At 42.0% G+C, this 21,865-nt stretch overlaps 1 protein-coding gene across 1 annotated transcript in view; it reads left to right on the top strand.

Moving 5' to 3' along the window:
* Positions 1 to 12,085, top strand: part of cacna1ha (calcium channel, voltage-dependent, T type, alpha 1H subunit a) — a 112,872-nt gene extending 100,787 nt beyond the window's left edge. The window contains exons 28-35 of the mRNA XM_079872084.1: positions 3,633 to 3,766; positions 3,884 to 3,954; positions 4,242 to 4,320; positions 6,665 to 6,786; positions 6,886 to 7,173; positions 9,801 to 9,969; positions 10,068 to 10,222; positions 10,318 to 12,085. Coding sequence (XP_079728210.1) covers positions 3,633 to 3,766; positions 3,884 to 3,954; positions 4,242 to 4,320; positions 6,665 to 6,786; positions 6,886 to 7,173; positions 9,801 to 9,969; positions 10,068 to 10,222; positions 10,318 to 11,316 — 2,017 coding nt within the window. The 3' untranslated portion in view covers positions 11,317 to 12,085. The remainder of the gene's footprint in view (positions 1 to 3,632; positions 3,767 to 3,883; positions 3,955 to 4,241; positions 4,321 to 6,664; positions 6,787 to 6,885; positions 7,174 to 9,800; positions 9,970 to 10,067; positions 10,223 to 10,317) is intronic.
* The last annotated feature ends 9,780 nt before the right edge of the window (positions 12,086 to 21,865 follow it).

Here is a 21,865-nt window from a genome sequence, read left to right as displayed (position 1 = left end):
AGAAACAAGTGGCAGCGTTCCAAAGATTTATTCCTCGATGGTCTATGGGCCATCTACAAGCTCCTCACAGTACAGTGCAGCAAAAGCAGAGCGTCGCCACTCTGGCTCCTTCACAAACGGGGGTCTCGGAAGGCATCGACAAAGAAGTCCTGACGCAGAGGCTGTCAGGCTTCTGAGGGCAGTCCCCTCTGGGTAGAAGCAAATTACACCTATTTATGTGGTGGCATCTCTCTTCGGTGCCCTTAGGGGGCCGTTCTGCCAACCCCGCCACCTCAGGTGTTTTGGGGCGCAAGGGTTCCCAGCGACCCTCTGAGGGTCTGATGCAGCAGGCTGGTACTCTCCGCACACTTTTGTCAGGTTTTATTGACTTGCTTCAGCCTATCAGAAGGTAGTGCAGTTTCATTCTGGGTATGCTTTATAGTTTCCTGGTCTGTGACGTCACCCGCCTATGACGTTCCATCACACCATCATGACTGATTGCACACGTGCTTCACGACTCGTCGACCGAAAATGCCTGCAGGTCCCCTACCCTCTTGATGAATGCCAAAGCGAGCAGGAGAGCTGTCTTCATTGACAGAATATTTAAATCGACTGCATGCAGGTGAAATCTGGAGTGCTCTGAGCACTAAAGTCAGATCCCAAGAGGGTACGGGGTGCTGATTACGAGGAGGATTCAATCTCCTAGCACCCCTGAGGAACCTGAGGACCAGGTCATGCTTTCCCAAGGACTTACCTTCTACTGCATCGTGATGTGCGGCTATTGCGGCAACATACACTTTGAGGGTGGAGGGAGACAGCCTTCGCTCCAACCCATCTTGCAGGAAGAAAAGCACGACACTGATCGGGCAAGTTCGGGGGTCTTCCCGACGGGAAGAGCACCAATCGACGAATAGGTTCCACTTCAACGCATAGAGGCGCCTCGTAGAGGGGGCTCTAGCGGAAGTGATGGTGTCTACCACAGCCTGTGGTAGGCCACCTAGAACCTCCGCACCCCATCCAGGGACCAGACATGAAGTTTCCAGAGGTCTGGACGCGGGTGCCATAGAGTGCCCCGTCTCTGAGAGAGAAAGTCTTTCCTCAGAGGAATGGGCCAAGGAGGGGCTGTCGCGAGGAGCATGAGTTCTGCAAACCAAGTCCGGTTGGGCCTATACGGCGCAACTAGCAGGACCTGTTCCTCGTCCTCCCTGACTTTGCACAGAGTCTGTGCGAGAAGGCTCACTGGGGGAAACGCATATTTGCGAAGACCCTGTGGCCAGCTCTTCACCAGTGCATCCGTGCCGAGTGTTCCTTCGGTCACGGAATAAAACAACTGGCAATGGGTCGTGTCCAGAGAGGCAAACAGATCTATCTGAGCGGCTCCGAAGATTAGCTGGATCACCTGTGGATGGAGTCGCCATTCTCCCGGAAGTGGCGGCTGTCGTGAAAGCTCGTCGGCTGCACGATTGAGCACACCAGGGATATGAATGGCTCGAAGCGACCTCAGATGCTTCTGACTCCAAAGGAGGAGATGGCGAGCGAGTCGCGACATACGACGGGAGCGTAGACCACCTTGATGATTGATGTACGCAACGGTCGCAGTGCTGTCAGTAGGGACCAGTACGTGCTTGTGCCTGAGAAACCCCTTGGGGCGACACAAAGCTAGGCGTACTGCTTGCAACTCTAGGCAGTTGATGTGCCAATGCAGTTGGGGCCCCGTCCACAGACCTGAAACTGCATGCCCGTTGTACGTGGCCCCCCAGCCGTTGGCAAAGGCATCTGTGAAGACCACAGCATGCCTGGACACCTGGACTAGAAGCCTTTCCGGTCAGACCGGAAGAGAACCTACAGGCACGGGAGGGGAGCGTGGGGTTACCCCGCCAGGTGGACACGGTCTTGGGACACAGATGCATCGCCACAGACCGTTCCACTGGGGGGTTGCCCTCGTATCCCTTCACTGCTCCGCCATCAAGAGTGGTGAGGGAGGAGGAGGGAGTCAGCCTGTGTCGGGCCGCCAGAGGGACCTTCCACGTCCTCGTCACCTCCTCATGCACCTCCGGAAAGAAAGGCACTGGAGCGGCGCGCTGAGAACCAGCACGGCCCGCGCCAAGATACCAATCGTCGAGCCGCGAGGGTTCGGGACACGGTGGAGGATTCCACGCGAGCCCGACACTCGCGGCCGCCCGGGCAAGCATAGCAGCCATTTCCGGGTCCGACTCGGGCAACGCTACCACACCCGAAGGGGGCAGCGCAGCCGAATCGTCATCCCCAGAAGATGACTGCTCTCCCTCCTATGCTGCGATCGACATCTGGTCCTCCGTTGGAGCTCCAAAAGAAACAGCTGGAGTCACACGAGATGACCCAGCTGTCTCAATCGAAGACTCCGATGGCTGCGACACGGAGGATTGAGGGGCCCGTGGGGGTCTTTCACCCGGCGGGTTATTCCTCACAGTAAACCTCAGACCACCCATGGGATTAGCCGAAGTAGACTTCTTCTGAAGTGAACCAGAAGAAGAACTAGATCGGGGAATCGCCAAAGGGACTCCCCCTCGTCAGAGGGATCTCAGTCTCAATGTCGCGATGGTCATGTTCCCGCAATGAGAACATGACTCATCCACTAATGCTGTCTCAGCGTGCGCGAGACCCAAACACGCGAGACAGCGATCGTGACCATCACCCGGAGGCAGATATTGACCGCACCCAGAAACACACGGGTGAAACATCATCCTTAAAAGGACGCAATCTTCACTCGTGTTGCTCTTTCAGAGAAAATACTCTTTTACTGTGCCGAAGCACGCAGGGATCAAACGCGGCAACACGTGTGCACTCAATCGAATTCCAGCTGTGACAACAGCTCTTTGAAAAAAGCAGCTCGCCTGAAGTGACAGATGGGATCCAGGAGATCGCGAAGATCACTGCCGTGCCGTAACACCAACACAAAGAGACTTCTTGAAACAGCAGACTCGTTGAGCTTCACGGAAACACAATCCAAAACGCTCATACACTCAGAGGACACAACCGGTCGGCTCCGACGTAGAAAGCGTTTATGTATGTGCTTGCTTCCGCTTTATACCCGCGCTGGTAGGCGGGCCGCGGAATGCAAATCTTGCATGCCAATGTCCATTGGCTCGTTTTATTTCACTCGAAGACAGTTGGTCTCCCTAGCGTGATCCCAATTCGTTGGAAAGTCCTCCGACGAGACGTAGGAGTTCCCGAACGAAAGGGAACTGTAATTACCACATCTAATCAAGTATTTAAATTAAAATGAATTATGTATACAGTATTATCACAAGACAACTTCACTAACCTCTCTAACACATTTGTAAAACACCTTTGTGATTAAGCGTGACAGCGTGAAGTCCTGTTTTAATATGTTGCGTCTGATGTCATGCATAGGGAATGGGATGAATCATTTGTTTCAGTTAAATGAAACATGCTAAATTAAAAGGAGTCATGATCCCTGTTGTTTATCATTAATCCCACATTAGCACATGTACAGCTGCAATCAACCGTATGTTGTTGTATTTGCAATATGCTTATAAATCTGTGTACGGTTTGTTTGCTCAGCTTGCTTAATGTTCAGACACCGATTAGCTAAATGACACTCGTTGCTGGAAGTAATATTTTAACTGTATGATGTTTTAATGTGCTGGCAGATGGAACCAGCTTGATCTTGCCATAGTCCTGCTCTCTATCATGGGCATCACACTGGAGGAGATCAAGATGAATGCAGCGCTGCCAATCAACCCCACCATCATCCGCATTATGAGGGTGCTGAGAATAGCTAGAGGTACTGCAGTTTTTTAGCTTCTTGTTTTTCTCCCAGACCATACAAAATGTATTTGTATGGTCTTTTACAAGTGGATGTGTTTTTGGATATCTGTTTCTCTGTGCTTTTGCCCAACAGTACTGAAGCTTTTGAAGATGGCTACAGGTATGAGAGCCCTGCTGGACACAGTAATGCAAGCTTTACCACAGGTACCTAATGTTGTGTGTGTTTTTGTTTACACATACAGTTTATAGTAGAGACAAAATATTTTTACAGTGTATACAGTATGCTGTTGTGTGTATGTGTGATTTTGCTTTAGAGAGATGTAGATGTACTGCACAATTGCATTTGTTTGTCTTTGTGTGGATATGTAAGTCATGTGGGAGGATAGAGTAAAAGTTGGAGATAAAGTATCTACAGTATAACACAATGCTACTGTACTCCCCATGATTGATTGTTTAATAACATACAGTGATATTGTGCTTCCTCTCTTTAGGTGGGAAATCTGGGCTTGCTGTTTATGCTCCTCTTCTTCATTTATGCGGCACTTGGCGTGGAGCTTTTTGGGAAACTAGGTCAGTCCTGCAATCCTGCTCACTCTTCATACTGAGCTCTCCATTTCACAGTTTTAGCGGCTTTGCTCTACCTTAGCTGACACTCTTATTTTTAGGCCAGAATTGCTTCAGTTTGGTCCCCATGGGAATGCTTCTCTCACAGTTTTAGAACTCTCCTTGGACTATACAGTACTGTCATAATCAGGGGTTAAATTGGGATTTGTTATGTGGGGGGCTCTGTGGTGTCAATGGCCCATGACCAAGTAAACACTGTAATAAATAAAGAAATTATAATACTGGAATGCAGAAATACTACACAGAACAAACTGCCATATTATTTAAGACAGCATGTTAGAAAAAATACATAAATTGAATAATTATAGTGCTGCGTGTGCTTATAAGCTGGTGTCAGGTTATATGAGAATGTGCTGTCTGTATGTTTCTTTTTTAATTTATACCGCAACACTATAAGTGTTTTAATAGAAATCTTCAAAAGACAAATACAATTGTATCTTAATTTAAATTATGTTTTATTAACAAAGTTCGAGAGGAGCACGTTCAGATAATTAACACGAGTGGAGAGCACTCAGCAATCAACGATAAGAGGTGTATATATATTCAGCAGTCTCACCTCAAACCCTCCCCCTGGATAGCACGCCAAATACGCATTAAACTTTACTCCCTCTAATTGTATGTAAGTGTTAACTCATGAAATGGACAGCAATATATTTAATCATGTCTGGCAATTTGAAAAAAATATTTGGGGTCAATAAAAGTTAAATAAACATTTAATGATTTATAAGCCTTTCACATATTTCTACACTAATTATATAAAACTATATTGTCAGTACACCATAGTTATACAAATGAGCTAAAGCAATGCATTTCCATTAAAAGGGATGGAAACTGATAAGAAAAACATTAAGATTTTAAAGATCCTGTGTATTCTTAGATCCTAGTGTACAACGTTAATATCACAATCTTCATCTTTTATTTTAAATGGCTGACATTTATAATTTGCAGTTAGCCTCCCGAGCATCATAAATTTATGAAACTGAGGATGTTTGCTTTATGGAAATCCCCTGCTCCAATGCACAAAGAATCGTACAGCTATTAAGACGTGTGGCAACACCAGTAATACCGGTCTCACAGGTATTTAAATTTTTACATTGCTAATTTGAAGGCGAAAGTAAAATGCGCACGTCCGCATGTGCATTCATAATGGTGCGAAGCAGAGCAAGCGTTTTTCCATAGGAATGAACTGAAAACGCTTGCTCTGTTCTGTTCTGCTCGCTTCGCGCCCGTTGACACGTGCGGCCAAATTCACTTATATAGGCACTTTTACATTTCACTTTGACACCAAATATTCCGCCATCATCTTGTTAGTCAGCTCCTCACTCTCGTGATAAATGAAATCTGACTCCTGCTGCTGAGCTGTGCTGCGACTCTCGTTCAGCTCATGATTTATTAAGCAGACCCCATTCAGTTTTTAATTGTAGCGTCTGTTCTCTAACTGAACTAAATTATTTTATTTGAAAAAATGGGGGGCGGTGCCACGGTGGGCAAGTGATGTAACCGGTGTTGCTTCTGAACACCGTTAACACCGACTATCGTAGCAAGCCGACGCGCGCATGTTCAGATTTGCACGCACTGGCAGAACAAAACTCGCGCTTGTGGCCAGTTCTGCATGTGTCCTGTCAGGACTCACAATTTTGTTATTTCTCCTCGCAACAGGCTGATTTGTGTGCATCATATTTTTTGTGCTCGAGTTTGGGATTTGTTTTATTGTTGAATTAGTAAGTAAATAAAAATAAATATATAGCCTATATTGTTGAAAATGTGGAAAGAGGAAAGTCCACTGATGAGTTACCAGCGTAAGCCTATGTGCCGGGGCTCAGCCCCGGCCCAATTTAACCCCTGGTTATAATGGAAGAAGAAGCTAAATTAGCGCTGTTGAACTTTGGAGCTTGCTCCTGCACAGGTAGCATTTTTGTGAGATAGCCTCTAGGCTCAAAGCGACATTTCTATGCTACTTAGTTATATCCCTTTTCTATGCTACTTAAATCCCTGCAAGAGGCCTCTGGAACACAAATGACAAGATTATGCTTTCTCTTAAAGGGCAAGCACTCTAATTACTTTCATTAGCCTTCAACTTTAAAATCAATGATAATTATTGTGTCAGACGTGTCTGGGAGTAACGGCTCATTTGCTTCTTTAATGATAAATTCAGAGGACCCTGCCATGTTATCTTTTCTTTTAGCAACACATTCAGTGATAATCTGGGAGTCTAGCTATGCTTTTTGTGTATAAGATGTTTAAAGTATTCGACTCTTGGTAAACTATTGTCTACCAATATTTAATCTAGAATGCACTGAGGATGACCCATGTGAAGGATTAAGTCGCCATGCTACGTTTGAGAACTTTGGAATGGCCTTTTTAACGTTATTCAGAGTATCGACGGGGGACAACTGGAATGGCATAATGAAGGTACTACAATGCAGAGGAGTTTTTCATTGTTCTTCTGTAACTGTATTGAGAGGGTTTCACAGGTGCAGGTTTAATCATTAACATGTTGCATATGTGCAGGACACTCTGCGAGAGTGCCCTAAAGATGAGTACTGCTATCTGCCTCTGGTCTCCCCCATCTACTTCGTCACCTTTGTACTGATTGCTCAGTTTGTGCTGGTGAACGTGGTGGTGGCCGTATTAATGAAACACCTGGAGGAGAGCAATAAGGAGGCTAAAGAAGAAGCAGAAATGGACGCTGAGATTGAGATGGAGATGGAGATGGAAATGGCTCGGCGTCTCAGCAACGTCTCAGCGGGGAGTTCTTCAGGGCCTGAAGACAAGGCACATCCAAATACACCCAAACAGGTATACATGCCCCGGTTTGCCCAAATGAAGTTATGAATAAACATTGTCAAGCTATGTATTTATGATAATAGTATAACGAGGGGTTTTCAAACTGGTATCTGGGAAACCTCAGGGGGCTGCAAGACAGTGCTAGGGGGTATGTGAAACATTTCAGGAAAATCAATATAGTACTAAATGTATTTTTAGGGCTGTCAAAGTTAACACATTAACCTAAGTCAATAAAACATGTTTCACACAATTATTTTAACACATTTATCAAGTTATTCAATTTTACATACCAAGTTTTTTATGGTATGTAATCAAATATTTTGCTGATTCTTTGGTGTTCTATACCAGACACAGCAAGCTCACTGTTCGCGATTCTAGATATATAGGAAGAAAAATATAAATATTAAATTGGGGGTGGGGGGTTATTTGAATGTATCTCTAAAGAGAACTAACTGTCTTCAGAAAAGTTTTGATGGGATTTTCTTTTCTGGTAACACTTTACAATAACAGAGCATGAATAATCATGTACTAATACCTGAATTAATAGTTACTTCAACATGAACTCATGATTAGTGAATATATGAACTAATCATGAACCAATGAAGAGCAATCCTTAACTATACGACAGGAGTCATAATGATTCATTCATGAATAACAGCAGCCTTAAACATTTGAGTACATTTGATAGTTAATGCATTAATTAACATTTAGGGGTAAACTAAATCAGTCAGGCTCCATAAGAATGAATAAGAAATATTTTGACTTTGAAATACATTTAAACAATTTATTAGTCATAATTTAAACTATTGACATCAGCAGCTTCATCATAAACATTACTGAAAGGCACAGGATTAGTTTGTCATTAATTTCACTGATCCTCCTTATCAATAGAACATACTAAATACACTAATAATTTATCTTAAAAGGTCCTAATCTGTTTTGTGATTTTCTTTCCCATCAAACTGAACCTACTGTGACTTACAAAGGTTCCTGAGGAATCGGTTCCCAAAAAAAGCCCTGATTTCTAAAAAAACACAACTAACGTGCTGAGCAAGCACCTAGTGCGCCACTAATGAGTGTCCCACCAGAAACAAACCCTACATACTGTAGTTTCAGGACGAAAAGTAGCTATTACTAAACATAGGCCTAAATGAACTGTAAAATTCAGAAAACGCTTTAGATCAAATTAAATGTATTAGTGGTAGTTAGTAGTCTATTTTCCACGTTTGATTAGACGGATCTGTGTAATTAATGGATAAATAATCATGTGCCATTCCAATTATTTGTCACAAAGCGGCAGATGGCAGATTGTGATATTACAGTTTAAATGATGGCAGTATTAAATTATAAGTTTAATTCAAATTTAGAATACTTTAGTTCATATCTTCACTAATCATGAGTTCATGTTCAAGTAACTATTAATTCAGGTATTAGTACATGATTATTCATGCCCTGTTATTGTAAAGTGTTACCTCTTTTCTTCTTACCTCTGTAAAAGGTAGCGTTTATAAGCGTAGCGATAACCAAAGAAACCACTCCTGTTCCATAAGCGCAAATTATACAATCTAATTTAAATGAAAAACAACTGCTTATACTCCATGTGTGTAGCATCTTTGTTTGGCTCGTGATTCAAATGCAGTGGTTGCCTCTAAATTAAAATGGCTAAATATATTTTTTGTTTAGAGCAAATAAACAACAAATGAAATTGCTTTAACAAAGAAAAAAACGGCAATCAGAATTGGCCATAAAAAAATATGAACTACAAATCACTACACATCACTACTTTCTAATCAATTTTTCAGGGATCTCTCACCAGACCCAACTCGGCAGCAAAAATCCAGTCCTTTTAACTGAACAGACCAAACCCTTTGAACATAATCTCACTTCAATCTTTGTTACATCAATTTTCCACATTTTCCATAAAGCAATCATGAAAATAAATAATCTTAAAACATACAAAAAAATATGCTATACAGACATTCAAATTAACACATGACCCTTTTACACAACACAAATCTACTCCCAAAACCTACACCAAAGATATCTTAATACAAATTAAATATTTTGTTAATTGAGATAATATTGTAATAATTTGCTTTGGTACGGTGACACTATGAAAACATGTTGTCTTTATAAAATCACACTTAATATTTTTCTTAATACAAATTTACTGTATATATAGATGCCTTTTATATTTTAGGTTTCTTACCAGGGGATCATCATATTGTGGCATCAAAAAGTTTGAAAACCCCTTGTATAATGAACTGGTCATATAGTATACAAAACATTGTCCCATTTGTTTTAGTTTCTTTAGTTTAGTTTTGCACTTACTGTGCACCATTAACTTTATAAGGAGCAGCCTGAGTTGGCTTCAGGCAACAGGATTGCATTTGTGTTTTATTGGGTGCTGAGTTGTCACATTACAAAGAAAATATGCTGAGGCGATGTGGACAGTGAGAAGTGAGGCTCTACAAGGAGGCCAGAAACATTTGTTACCCCTCATGGGCTGCTCTGGCAAAGAGTAAATTTGCTTTGTCAACTGCAGTGAGCTGGTGAATGAACCTGGCAAGCTTGGCTCTATGTGTTTGTGAGTTTATGTGTGAGGGGGAAAAGCAGTGGAATACATTTCTCTTCCACAGGAGGAGGGGATACAAAAATCACAGGAGAATTTGCTATCTCCACGGAAAATGTCAGTGTCAAGGATGCACTCTTTGCCCAATGACAGCTACATGTTTCGCCATGTGAGGCCAGCCAGTGCTCCATATCCACTAGAAGAAGTGGAGACCAGTCAAGGGTACCTTGCATTAGGTATAAAGACCCAGAATACATGAATTTATGCATTGATAATTATTGACTTCAAAAGAACAAAAACTTAAGGAAAGTATTCATTAACCTTTCCCATATAGGCTCCATCACCTCAGTCCACTCCCAGCCATGCGAAAGCCGTTCCCTGCTTCAGGTCCCTGGTGTTTCTCCCCATTCCCAATTCAGCTGCCTCCCCAAGATTCCCCCTCCCCTTTCCTCTCCAACCCACAGTATTGGCAGGACTTTATGCAGACAGGTATACTCTCAAATGTCCTATCGATATCAAGTTCTTCACTGTTGTGCTCTGATTGCAGGCCACATGTTCACGATGTCCTATGTTTATTCTTTCAGGAAGCAATTAAAAATGACTCCATAGACGTGCAAAGTTTTGACTCCAAAGACAATCTTGAAAGACAGGCAGGGATAACCACAGGCAGCTTCAAGCTGCATTTTCCTCGGATCCCTGGCCCTAGCATTCCTCAGGAGTCACCCTTGTTGCCCCCACGTGGACATACACCCAGTGTCCGCACCTTCCAGCAGCCGCATAGCCAGCACAATCTCCCTTCTCGACCTCCCAGCCTGGCCAGCAGCAGCAGAAGCACCAGCCCCAGTGGCTCCATGTTTCACTCCGCTGATCCGACCGACGAGGAGGTCCGCCACATCAACAGTACAACACGGCTGTGGGCAGGGGTCCAGGCAGAAGCACGGAGTCACTCCCTGTCTCCTTACGCCACCTCAGGGACGCTGCTTCCCATTCTCGTGAAGAACTGCAGCAGTGCTGCCAACTTAGGCGAGTTAAGCGTCAAAGACCCGAAGAAGTGCTTCGGTGTGGACACTGAGGGTTTTCTGGCAAAACCCTACGGTGCTGATGACCATCGCAGGCACTCAATTGAGATTTGCTCTTCAGGAGATGATGGGCTGTTTGGTCAAGAACTCAGCGAAAAGAGGCATGTTCCGATGCGCGGACAGTCGTTGCACATTCCCCGGAAGAAAAAGATTAGCCCTCCCTGTATCTCCATCGAGCCTCCATTTGAAACGGAGGCCCCTGCCTCTCTTGCATCCATGAAAAAGCTGTCAGAGAGCAGCATGTTACTGCGGAGGAGGACGCCATCCTATGACTTGGCCCTGCAGCGGGACTCTCTGGATATGCCGGAGAACCAGCTGTCAACCCAGCCGCTCATCAAAGTAGAGCGGCACCCCTCTCACTGTGCCGAGTATCTGTCCCTGCCACACCCCGCCCCAATGGGCAGTCTGGCAGGCATTCTGTGTGAAAGCACACAGCCACCCCCCTTTGATAGCAGATTTGAAGAATCCACAGACTTCAGCTCTGTAAACAGGACAGCCCAATGAGGGACATCGGCGTCAGCCAAATTTTACCGTTCGCACTCGAGGGTGCGGCAACTAGTTGAACAGGGGATGTTGACCTCTTTCTGTAGCCAAAGTTTTCTTTGTTTCTTTTTCAAATGTAATTTCATCATTAAAGCCAGCCAGGAATGGCAGCCGATCCTAGTGGGAACAGCGTTTGATCTGGAAGGGTGTTGAACATGGGATATGCAATTTCAGGTTTCCAAATGGAACTCTGGTTCTTATTTTAGTCCCAGTGCTCAATCACATTGATTTGAGTTCAGGATGTGTAGTGTTATGTATCATCTGTATCATATTTGTCAGTCTTTCCTCTCTTTGTCATGAGCATTGCTAATGTTTTCTGTAAAGACAGAGTATACAGAATAAAAGACTAATAGTAATTGTACAAGTTATGTACTTTATTGACTCATAATGTTTAAATAGAGAACATATTGTATTAGTGGAGAAACAAGCTCTATTCATATGCACATATTTTTTATAGAGATCTAAAATGTTTTTGCACATATCAATTTGAATTGTCCTCTGTTGTCTTCTTGTGAATGTACAAGTTCTTTTTAATCGAATAGCTGTGGGATCAATTCTAGTCTGTTTAGGCCTACTGATACTGAGATGATTTTTATTTTTCTATTGAGAGGACGGAGTGTGTCGTGTTACATAAATTCAATGAGAACCAAACTACAAATGATCTGTAGCCTGAGTGCAATACACTATAAATGTTTCTGTAAGTTTACCCAGTTAGGTTACTCACTTTTTACACAAACATAGCCAGTAACGTGCATCTCACATTTACAACCCTTTACCATACTCAGGTTCATCTCTAAATGTATATTACAATTTCTGCTACACTCTACATTATAACCTAATTTAACTACAACATACTATTTTAACATTTTGATGCCCTTGGCTGTGGCACAAGTTGCATGTGAAGGACAAAGTAATTCAAATGTAAATGTGACCTTGTTTTGTTTCTCCTGATGTTCAAACTTTATAACTATCAAAGCAGAAGACTAAGGGAGTTTATATCACTACACTTCTGATCTATTTTTTGATCTGTTCTGCTTTGAAATGGCACCTCTGGGTTTGTGCCCTTGTGCAGCAATGAGACACATGTTTAATGAAAGGGACACAAAGGTATGTTTTTTTAAGGGAGTAATGTGATTTATGTATAGTTAAACTAAGCCATGATGTTTTTGGGAATTCACAGGTCAATGACTCCTGCAGATCCTGCTCTTTAAATGATAAAACTCACATATCCAGTGTCATCAGTGTATCACCTGAGATTTAAAATACTCGATGCAGCTTTTGTGCTGTGTTAATTTACTAATTTCCTTTATTTCTGAATCTTCTCAAAAGATGGAGAAGGAAAATCAGTTGCATGTTACCAAGAGGTTTAGAAATATAAACATCTGGGTGTTTTTTTAAGTTTTTTGATATTTCGATTTTCAGATATTTTCCATTTGTAGACTTATCTAATTGCACTAAGATGTAATTACAAGGTATTCCTCTTTGTAGAACTGAGTAAACCCACTTGTTGTCTAATGCAATATTTTATGATAGTTAATGTTGAGATGAGTGCAAGAGGTTTAGTTGTAAGCAAAACTCATTGATGATTACAAAAGTATGTACTCTGACAACATAATCTGACATCAGTTTAATATTGGGCTTTGAGACTAATGTGTGCAGTGTTTCATGCATCTTACGGTACTTGATCCACATTTTTTGCAAGAGGATTGTTGAGAGTTTTTTTCTAATTGCTATTGAATAAATGATAGATCTGTATGGATGGGGTAGTATATAATTGCTTAAAGTGTTTTAATCACTTTGGGCATCTGGACATTATTAGCTGTTTTTTTGTTGTTTTTTAGCTTTTGCCATCAAACAGCCTAATGTCCTTTACCCTTCAATAAATAATCAACACATTTTCCTCAAGCTTTCATGATTACAGTCATTTCTCATTTTTCTCTTCTGTTATTGCAACTATAGGACTTGTTTATTTACACAAACTGTCTGCAATAAGTTCCTTTTTTTTTTTTGGGATTTGATATGACTTGGTTGATAAAGCAGAAGTGTTTGAAAAGCTATAGAATTGTATTTCTACATTGTATTACCTTGTATTGTGTAATGACCACAACTAATCTGAGGGATATTCTCTGTGATCTACACATAAATATTTTATAGCAAAAGGAAGATGTGTAATTTGGTTTTTTTATTTTTTTATTTTTTTTTAATTTTTATTTATAGTATTTATAGTTCTATATTATTTAAATTATAATTTTAATATATTAAACCATACCCAAAAGAAATTTTCAAAAAAATGCACAAATGTCTTTTGTCCATAACAGAGGGCAGACACACATAGACAGGGAGAAGCAGAGGCAGTTCAGACCTAGCAGCCTTAAAATAGTTAAGTCAAGTCACCTTCATTTATATTGCGCTTTTAACAATATGAATTGTTTCAAAGTAGCTTTACAGTGATAATAGGAAACTACAGTAACAGAGATTGATTTGGCTTTACAGCAGCTCTAGGATAAAGTTATTGTCCAACTAAAGTTAGTTTTGATTGATTGATTCACTTCCATTGCGAAGATCATTAGCTATTAATTCAGCTAACACGACACCGACACCGGAAATAGGTTCCAAGGTGCAAACGATTATCAGTTATCTCTGCGCAAACACCGACGTCACGCACATGCGCATCACGTGTTCAGTCCATAGGTATGCGCGTTTTAATATATATATGTGTAGGCGTGTAGTACTTTTTTACAAATCAAACTTCAACAAACTACTTGTCTGGCCTTAAAAATGTATAATACAGAATTATTTATCGCGTCCGCGTAGCCACGTGGTGACTCTGCACAGATAAAACGACAACATTTTATCTGTACAGAGGTAGAGGTAAATGGAAGGGAAGGAGGCCTTCACAGGGGAGAGCCTAGTTGACACTTCAGGACTGCGTTGTCGTCGTGTCCAGGCACAGTTCCTTCATCAGATCTGGATACAGCCTGGATTTGGCGGACTGCAGTAAACCTCAGGATAAACAGAGAGACTAATATTAACGTAGACGCCGTCCTTCTTATGATGTAACAAGTACATCAGGATTTATGGGAAGTGTTCCAGGTTCCAGCTGATCTAAACTATGCAGCCTAACATTGAATTATAGAAGTCTATAATGTGTATACTAGGCCAAAGATATGTGTTTTTAGTCTAGATTTGAACTGACAGAGTGTGTCTGCTTCCCGGACAATGTTAGGAAGACTGTTCCAAAGTTTTGGTGCTAAATAGGAAAAGGATCTACCGCCAGCAGTCGATTTTGATATTCTAGGTATTATCAACTGGCCGGAATTTTGAGATCGCAATAGATGTGAAGGACTATAATGCATTAAGAGCTCACTCAAGTACTGCGGAGCTAAACCATTTAGTGCTTTCTAAGTAATCAGCAATATTTTAAAATGTATGCAATGTTTAATAGGGAGCCAATACAGTGTTGACAGAACTGGGCTAATATGGTCATACTTCCTGGTTCTAGTAAGAACTCGAGCTGCTGCGTTTTGGACCAGCTGTAGTTTGTTTATTAAGCGTGCAGGGCAACCACCCATAATAGCATTACAATAATCTAGCCTTGATGTCATGAACGCATTAACTAATTGTTCTGCATTTGTCATTGAGAGCATATGACGTAATTTAGATATATTTTTAAGATGGAAAAATGCAGTTACTAGACACGTGACTTTCTAGGGTAGCATGTACAGAGTGAACAGCAGCGGTCCTAGTACTGAGCCTTGTGGTACGCCATACTGAACTTTTGATTGATAAGACATCTCTTCATTTACTGCTACAAACTGATAACGGTCAGATAAGTATGATTTAAACCATGCTAATGCAATTCCACTAATGCCAACATATTTTTTTAGTCTATTTAAAAGAATGTTGTGGTCGATAGTATCACATGCAGCACTAAGATCGAGCAACACTAATAGGGAGATACAACCACGATCGGATGAGAAGAGCAAATCATTTGTGACTCTAATGAGAGCTGTCTCAGTACTATGGTACGGTCTAAATCCTGACTGGAAATCCTTGCAGATATCATTTATTTCTAAAAAGGAACACAGTTGTGAAGATACTGCTTTTTCTAGTATCTTAGACAGAAAAGGTGGATTCGAGATCGGCCTGTAATTGACTCATTTTGTAGGATCAAGTTGCGTTTTTTATCAAGCGGTTTAATCATAGCCAGCTTAAAAGTTTTTGCTAATTAATGATAATAAGTAAATATAATCTATGACCCCTGGAAGCATCTCTTTCAATAGCTTAGTCAGTACAGGGTCTAACATACATGTTGTCGATTTAGATGATTTAACGAGTTAATCTCCTATAGCAATAAATTAATCGAATTTTTTCTCAAGGAGACTACAATGCACTGCCTGATGTGATACTGTAGTAGACGGTTGCATAGTTATAATTTTCTCCCTGATATTATAAATCTTGTAAGTAAAGAAGTTCATAAAGTCATTACTGCTGTGCTGCTTGGAAACGTCTGGGCTTGAAGCTTTCTGTTTCATTAGTTTAGCCACTGTTTCAAATAAATACCTAGGGTTTTGTTTATTTTCTTCTAATAGGGTTGAAAAATAAGCAGATCTAGCAGCTTTTAAGGCCTCTCTGTATGCAATCGTGCTCTCTTTCCATGAAATGCGAAATACCTCTAGTTTTGTTTTCTTCCAGTTGCGCTCCATTTTTCTGGCTGTTCTCTTATGGGCCCGGGTGTGCTCGTTGTACCACGGCGTTGGACTATTTCCTTTAATCGTCTTTAAGCGCAACGGAGCATCTGTGTCCAAAGTGCTGGAAAAGAGAAAGTTAAAAGTTTCTGTCGCAATATCGAGCTCTTCTAAGCTATCCGGGATGCTGAGATGATGAAACTGATCACGAAGATTATTAATAAAGCAATCTTTAGTGGCAGAAGTGATAGGTCTAACATATTTGTAACACAGGGTCAGCTTTGCAGCCTTGGCTAAATGAAGTTTACACAAGACTAGATAATGATCTGAGATGTCATCGCTCTGCTGCAGAATTTCAAAGACATCAACATTTATTGCATGTGATAATATTAGATCTAGAGTATGATTACGACAATGAGTAGGTCCTGACACGTGTTGTCTAACTCCAATAGAGTTCAGAATGTCTTTAAATGCCAATCCCAAAGCATCTTTTTTCGTTATCTACATGTATATTAAACTCATCAACAATTAGGACTTTATCTGCAGCCAGTACTAACTCTGATAGAAAGCCAGCAAATTCTTTGATAAAGTCTGTATGGTGCCCTGGTGGCCTGTATACAGTAGCCAGCACAAATCTTAGACTTCTTAGTAATTCTGAAAATATTACTATAAATTACAGCAACACCTCCCTGTTTGCATTTCAGACGAGGTTCATGTTTATAACAGTAATCTTGTGGGGTTGACTCATTTAAAGTAATGTAATCGTTTGGTTTTAGCCAGGTTTCTGTCAAACACAACACGTCTAGGTTATAATCTGTAATCATATCATTAACAATGAGTGCTTTCGAAGTAAGGGAACGAATATTCAGCAACCCGAGCTTTATCATTTGTTCATCTGTATTACATCTGTTTTTTGTTTGTTGAACATCAATTAAATTATTAACCTTTAATGGGTTTGGGAGTTTTTTGTATTTCCTAATTCGGGGAACAGACAGTCTCTATATGGATATCTAGGAGAAATAGTCTCTATGTGATGGGATTTATCTGACCTCAGTGGCGTGAGACGGCTGGCAGACGGTCGGTTTAGCCAGTCTGTCTGCTTCCTGACTAGGGGTGTGAACCTAAACTGGTCTGGTTCGATTATGATTATCATGTCATCGATTCAGTTCAATTCGATATGCATCACGATGCACTGCATCCTCAATTTTCAATTTTACTTCAAAAGTGATATGTGCGCGCGTGTGTGTGTGCGTGTGCTCACCTGTTCGGGAAGTCGCAGTGACAGAAACAGTGACATTCCAGTTTAAGTTTCAAGGGAGTAAAGCTTGTTTATGCCATTAAGAAAAGGAAAATCTGTAAAATAAATATTGTTTTAAAGAAATATTAATTTAAAAGCAGCGCTCATTAATTAATCATTAATCAGTGTATTATGTTACCATTAAAGATGCGCACATCAACCGTCGCTGAGTCCGCTGTTGAAGGTGATGATCATCCATTTATAATCACACGTAACAACACAGAATAATTGTAATTTGACCATTGGGTGTTGAACGCCCATCAACATACAAATGTGGGGAGGTGTCGCAACACCACGCGACAGTAATGCCGCAAAAGTGGATCAGTACCGTTACTCTAAAGCAGTCAGACTCTGCCAGGCGTTAACAGCTCGGGGTGAAAACGGCTAGCGTGGTTTATCAAGTTAGTGGTATTACCTCCTGCATATTCTATTTGTGCGTGATATGAGCGCACACAGCGTGTGTCTTCTGCAGGTCGTGCTTACCAGGTTGTTCATAAAAGCCGAAATGTGCCCAGATGTAGGCTTTTAAAGTAGTTGGAAGCATTTTTTATTTTATCGCACTCGCGTCTCACCTCCCTCTGCCATTGTATGCTACCGTGACAAAGCACGTACGCGACAAATGACGTCAGAAAAGCGTCAGTACATTATAATTGGTTATGGTCTATTACTGAACCGATACCGAATCGTCCTCGTCTGCATCGCGATGCATCGTAGAAATGATTAATTTCAACACCCCTATTCCTGACCTGAGCCCCTATTCATGTTTGAGCTCTAGCCTAAGACTTTGTGCCATATTACTAGAGAGGAGAGCAGCACCATCCCAGGAGGGATGAATACCATCTCTTTTCAACAGGTCAGGTTTGCCACAAAAACTTTTCCATATGGTCTATGAATTCTATATTATTTTGCGGATACCTCTTAGACAGCCAGCCATTGAGTGAGGACAATTTACTAAGTATCTCATCACTCCTTGCAACAGGAAGGGGGCCAGAGCAAATTACAGTGTCTGACATCGTACTTGCAAGTTCACACACCTCTATAATTGTAGATAATAACTGGCGAAGTCGAACATCATTAGTGCCGACGTGAATAATAATCTTAGAGAATTTACGATTATCATTAACCAGCACTTTTAAATTTGCTTTGATGTCAGGCGCTCTGGCTCCCGGCAAACATGTGACTGTGGTGGCTGGTGTCTCTATTTTCTCTAATAGAATCGCCAATAACTAGGGCACATTAAACAGGATTCTCAGTGGGTGTTTCACTGAATGGGGAGAACCTGTTTAATGTTGTTATCGGAACGGAAGAGCGGTGTCTCACGGTCACCCAGTTGCCCTGCTGCACGGGCTCTACAGCCGGAACCGAACAATGTACAGAGTTCACTAAAGCCTAGTTCACACGGGATGATTTTAAAATTGTCGGCCGATTTTCCAAACCTGAGAGACCCCACACACGGCGATAAAAAATCACGGGTCTAACCGTTTTGGTCGTACAGTGTGTGGTGCGCAGCCACACGGCAAAATCAACACATCACACACTAACCGATTTGACACCCGAGCATTCCCAGGTCAGACGGTTGATCCCTCGAGATCAAACGTGACTTCAGAGTAAACAATCATGGCGGACGAAGAGGATGCAGTGGCGATAGTTTATTTTTAACCGAAAAAAAACTTTATCAGTTGGTCCTCCATCTCCGATGTCCAACGGACTTTCTGGTGCGCCATGCCACCGGCTGTTTTGATTTTGTTTCCCGGTGCTTCCTCGCCGCCTGGCTTTCTGATTGGCTACACGCCACAGTCCACAGGCTGCGTGCTCGTTTGTCCCCGGGGGACACCACACACAAGGAGAAATCGGGCCAAAAAAATCCAACATGTTGGATATCCCTGATTTGAGATCGGAGCGGTCCCGACGTCCTTCCGAGCAGACGAGAACTGTCTTAACACACCACACATGGCAGGAATATCTGATCAGATTATTTTACGATAATCGGAGCATCCTTAAGATTGTCGGAAGGGGTGAATCTGGGCTAAAATCGGCCTAATTATCCTGCCGTGTGAACCAGGCTTAAGCTAGTCACATCCAAAGCAGTATCTAAAGCCCTTGCACTCTTACTTTCCTCAATTAAAGTTTGGACACATGGTCTCTAGTTCTGAAATCTTCTCTGTCAGCCTGACTATCTCCCTGCATACTACAGTTAACTGTAGTTTAAACCTCCAAAGGTTGTTGCATGAGCAGAAATATGATCACAGTAACTAAGGGATTGCAGACAAACTCCAAGAATTCACCTATATGCTTTCCAAGCCATAGACCAAGTATTTTTAATATCATGAGATGCAAAAGTAAAAATTCAGTCATTTACCAAGGTGTCAAGCCAGGTTTGGCTGGTTAGCATGTTTCTGTAAGCTCCTGATAGTAAATTTAGTAACTACTACACAATCTGGGGAGAAACATAACATATTTGAACTGGGGCTCCGGCGGGGGAGGCTGCACACTAACAATAACGTGGATGCTAAAGACCGCAGCCTCTAGCGTCCGTCGCTAGCGCCTCTTGAGGCCAGGGAAGTGAGGTTTACATGCACAGCTCATACTGGCCAACGTTCATTACACTTATACTAAACACTATGTAGGTCGGCAGTGCCGCCGTTTTCATGAGAAGGTGTATGCTATTTTATATATATATATATATTCACCAGCATTGACGCCGTTCATAGCCCCACCACTCACTGACTTCCTATGATATCCTCCTGTATTCATTTGGGGCTCCCGCAGTCAAACCGTTCATTCCATTAAGCGCACTGAAACAAACCCTTATGCATATTGGCCAAGAAACTGGATTATATCAGTGCACCCGAAATATGTCTACTCTCATGTTCCTATATTTTTCAGAGAGCCCCTCATCACAGGCATTTTCTGTTGTTGCTTATCTGAGTAGTGTTAACTAACTGCTGTGGAACGCGGAACTATGGCAGTGGTGAATTGCCCTGTGTCAATCACTTTGTCTTTTATACGAGTACTCGGACGGCCCTCCATGCTCGAACATACAGATGCAACAATGGCTTGTCAGCATCATTTTCATATCTCCATCCCATCCCAATAGGCACGCGAGCTGTCTCGCCTATGTCTGCATGCTGCCGCAACGCGTTTTACATTATTACAAAATTAAGGATAATTTTTTGGCTTCAATATCTCGCGGAAAAGAGGTTTTCACCTAGCGTAAGGTATTACGCAGTACTCGTTCCCTCTTCTAGAGAGAACAGAGGTTACGTTAGTAACCGAGTAAGTATTTGCTTCCCTTGCCAGAAATCCATTCCAAAAATTAGTTGCTGCCTCATGGCAGTTCCAAAAGCTTGAGAGACTGACTGTCATCTTGTATGACAAGTCCAGTCCTTCAAGCTCCATTGTCCAGAAGAGGAAAGAACTCTTCTGCTATGGGAGTAGGACAATGGAGAAACTGCCACCCACCCAAGATACTCTACTGCAGCACATCAGACGGGCAGTTTATCAGACTGGAATCTGGGCGACCAGCACACTCTCACAGCAAGGTATTCCTTCTCCAAGGGACTATGGATGGACCAAGGAAACAGGGTCTTGGGAACCAGTTTGGATGACACTTCCAGAAGTCCCCACAGCTTGCAGAGATCAAAGCTTGCACTTATCAAATGTTGCTGTTAGGGGGATTGTTCCACATGCAAATGTGGCAAAGCAAGTTTAGACTGCTCACCTCTTTGCAAATGCAACTGTAACGACTCATAATTATCAATTACAGGGCCAATAAAGACCATATTGCTAATACTTTAACATGTATTGAAGCTTTAGTTATGTAAAAGTTCATAAACATAAACAAACATATCAAAATGTTAACTTTGGGATTCATTTGAATACTTTATCTTGTGCAGGAACTTGAAAATCTCTGTGTTTTTAAGCATATTTCATTGATAATGATATACTTCTAATATGACATGTTACAACATTTATTTCCGAGGGCTCCTAGGCCAAAATTACACTATAGACCCTAAGGAAACACCATGCAAAATTTGGTGCTTTTATCACCTCGGTAACAGTATTTTCACTACGCCACCGGACTACTAAGGAAGTACCTCCTCTCTCAAGCGATAGACTTAATCTGGCACCCCAATCCAGAATTGTGGAATCCACACGTCTAGCTGCTCAGCGGAGCCTTCCGGCGTTACTCTGCCTCAGCGCATGCTGAATACGATTAATGAAGTGAGGGCCCCTTCTACAAGGTGCTTTTATGGAGAGTTTTTGAGAGCTTGTGCAGCTCAAGGGTGGAAGACCCAGTGAACTTCTCAATTACAGTCATCCTGTCCTTCTTACACCTTCTACGCTAATGTACATATATATATTGTCACTGTGTTAGCATTTCACAGCGAGGTTAATGGCAAGTCAGTTGGCATGAATGACCTGACAGTCATGTTTCTACAAGGTGCAATGAGGCTTTATTATTTTTTGAAGAAAGTTGTTTCCCCATAGTGTCATAGATCATTTCAGGGAACCAAGGTTTTGT

This window comes from Squalius cephalus, assembly GCF_949319135.1.
Source record: "Squalius cephalus genome assembly, chromosome: 1".
Lineage (NCBI taxonomy): Eukaryota > Metazoa > Chordata > Actinopteri > Cypriniformes > Leuciscidae > Squalius > Squalius cephalus.
Note: the sequence above shows the minus strand (reverse complement) of the source record. Positions and strands in the feature narration are given on the sequence as shown.